The sequence below is a fragment of the Dryobates pubescens genome, chromosome 10 (assembly GCF_014839835.1).
Source record: "Dryobates pubescens isolate bDryPub1 chromosome 10, bDryPub1.pri, whole genome shotgun sequence".
Lineage (NCBI taxonomy): Eukaryota > Metazoa > Chordata > Aves > Piciformes > Picidae > Dryobates > Dryobates pubescens.
This window is the reverse complement of record NC_071621.1, coordinates 26112690-26115047: the sequence shown is the minus strand read 5'-3', so window position 1 is coordinate 26115047 and position 2358 is coordinate 26112690. Positions and strand designations below refer to the sequence as shown.

Genomic DNA, 2358 nt, shown 5'->3' with positions numbered 1-2358 from the left:
GCACATGACCTCCCACCATCACCACCTGTTATCTGTGCAAGCCTCCTCTATGGCTGCCCTTGGAAGATCTGCCATGGACATGAAGCAAAGGAGAACTCATCTCCTGGCCCGTGGGCTGCGCTTTGGCCACCCCTGACCTATTAGAAAATGCTGATATTTTTCCCCACTACAACTCACAGAGTGCAAAAACAGCAAGCGTCAAAGTTTGAAGCCCAGGCCTTCCCACCCACGCCAGGCCTGGCCAACCCAGGCAGCTCCCCTGCCCACTCGCCTTTCCATCATCTGCTACTCTGAGCAGAGGAGACTTCACTACACAGCCAGGTCATCTGACCTGGCTCTGCAACTGCTTGACTTACTGGCCCTGCTCAAGCGCCGCATGTCGACGAGCAGCGGTGGCTCATGCATCTCCACCGTGGTGCAGGCAGCTGAGGCAGCCCGTTCCTCCTCCTCACCCTCCACTTCCCACTTGCTGCCGCTTGCCCCGCTCAGGCTTGTGCTGCTGCCGCTGTTGACTGCAGCAATGGGTGGCCCAGCTGGGGGTGGGAGTAGCTGCTCCAGTGGCTCTTCCTGCTCAGGAAGGGGATGCCGGACGCTGCTGGGGGTAGAGGAGCCTGCAGAGCTGGAGGGCACCTTCCCCTGCTGCCCAGCTGACATATTCATCCAGTTCTGTTCGGCTGCCAGGGCACGGGTGTTACTGTTGAAGTAGTTGATAACAGCTGGTGTGGGCGTGGGGATGGGGGTTGGGATGGTGACAGGAGTGGAGATGGGTGTAGGAGTCACAGCACGGTGCCTCTCCTCAGGAATTGGTGGAGCAACAGGGTAGCTAGCCATGGAAGTTGTGTTGGAAGGGGGCCGTGGTCTTGGAGCAGCCGCAGCATAATACGGTGTCATGGTCACTGGGGCCAGCAGTGGTGTGACAGCACGGGTGTCAGGCAGAACAGGTGTGGGCACAGCAGTCGTTACCACCACAGGTGGTACTGGTGGTGGCAGGGCAACAGGTTTGGACTCCCCGGTTACCACGACTGGTGTCATTGTCGCGACAGGCATCTCAAGGCTGTATCTGCTTGTCATGCCCTGCTTAAGCTTCTTCCACCCCAAGTGATATATCTCAAGCATGTTCAACAGCAAGGAGACAGAAGCCACCACCAACATGAAGATGATGAAGATGGTCTTCTCAGTGGGCCTTGAGATGAAACAGTCCACAGTGTGTGGGCAAGGGGAGCGACTGCACTGGTAAACTGGCTTTAGCTCAAAGCCATACAGGAAGTACTGGCCCACAATGAAGCCCACCTCAAACAGCGTTTTGCAAATGATGTTGAAGACATAGGTACGGAGCAGGGCACCTCCCATACGGATTCTACCACGTTCATCGCGAATTGGGAGCTTCTCCTTCCCCCGCTTGCCAAGAGGATCTTTGATGTTATTGCTGCCTCCTCCACTACTGCTACCAGATGCTGCTGCTGCTGGGTAGTTGCTGTCTTTGACACTTCCCTTCTTTTTCATCTCTTCCTTCTCTTTCCTCTTCTCCTCCATGCGTACGATGTGCAGCACATGGCCCAGGTAGATGAGGGTTGGAGTGGAGACAAAAATGATCTGCAGCACCCAGAAGCGGATGTGAGAAATGGGGAAGGCCTTGTCATAGCAGACATTTTCGCAACCAGGTTGCTGAGTGTTACATGTAAAGTCCGACTGTTCATCTCCCCAGACCTCCTCGGCAGCAGCCCCCAGCACCAGTATCCTGAAGATAAACAGTACTGTCAGCCACACCTTGCCAATAACCGTGGAGTGCTCCTGCGCATTCTCTAACAGTCTCCCCAGAAAGCTCCAGTCACCCATTGTTTCAGATTTCTAACCTATAATAAGAACATCAGAGCAATGTTAAAAAACCTTACATTTACATGATGCCAGGGCACAACAGTTTGATCCTCGACAAATGACATTCCTTAAGTTCTCTTCCTTTTGCAGAATATTAGAATAGAATAGAATAGAATAGAATAGAATAGAATAGAATAGAATAGAATAGAATAGAATAGAATTAACCAGGTTGGAAAAGACCTTCGAGATCATCAATTCCAACTTCAGTTAAGAAATACGTACCTCCGTGACCATGTAGCTGTGGGTTTTGGTGAGCAAAGAAGTGAGTGCTAGTGCTTTCACCTAGCTGATACAAGTTTAAATGTCTACACACAACAGGCAAGAAAGATTCATAACTAGAATTTCTACAGGGTTTAAAAATTCTTTATCTGATGCCTCTAACTGTTCTTGCCTACCTTTAAAAAAAGAAGAGATGGAAATAAGTTCAGTTAAACAGAGTATTTCTACTCTTAATGTGACTTCACTTGTATCAGAGCGTCACAC

General features: G+C 50.9%; 1 protein-coding gene across 1 annotated transcript; it reads right to left on the bottom strand.

Moving 5' to 3' along the window:
- Positions 1-309: 309 nt before the first annotated feature.
- GJA3 (gap junction protein alpha 3) lies at positions 310-1836 on the bottom strand. Its single transcript, XM_009903990.2, has one exon. The coding sequence runs from the start codon at positions 1834-1836 to the stop codon at positions 310-312; it is 1527 nt and encodes a 508-aa protein (XP_009902292.2).
- Between the last annotated feature and the right edge of the window lie 522 nt (positions 1837-2358).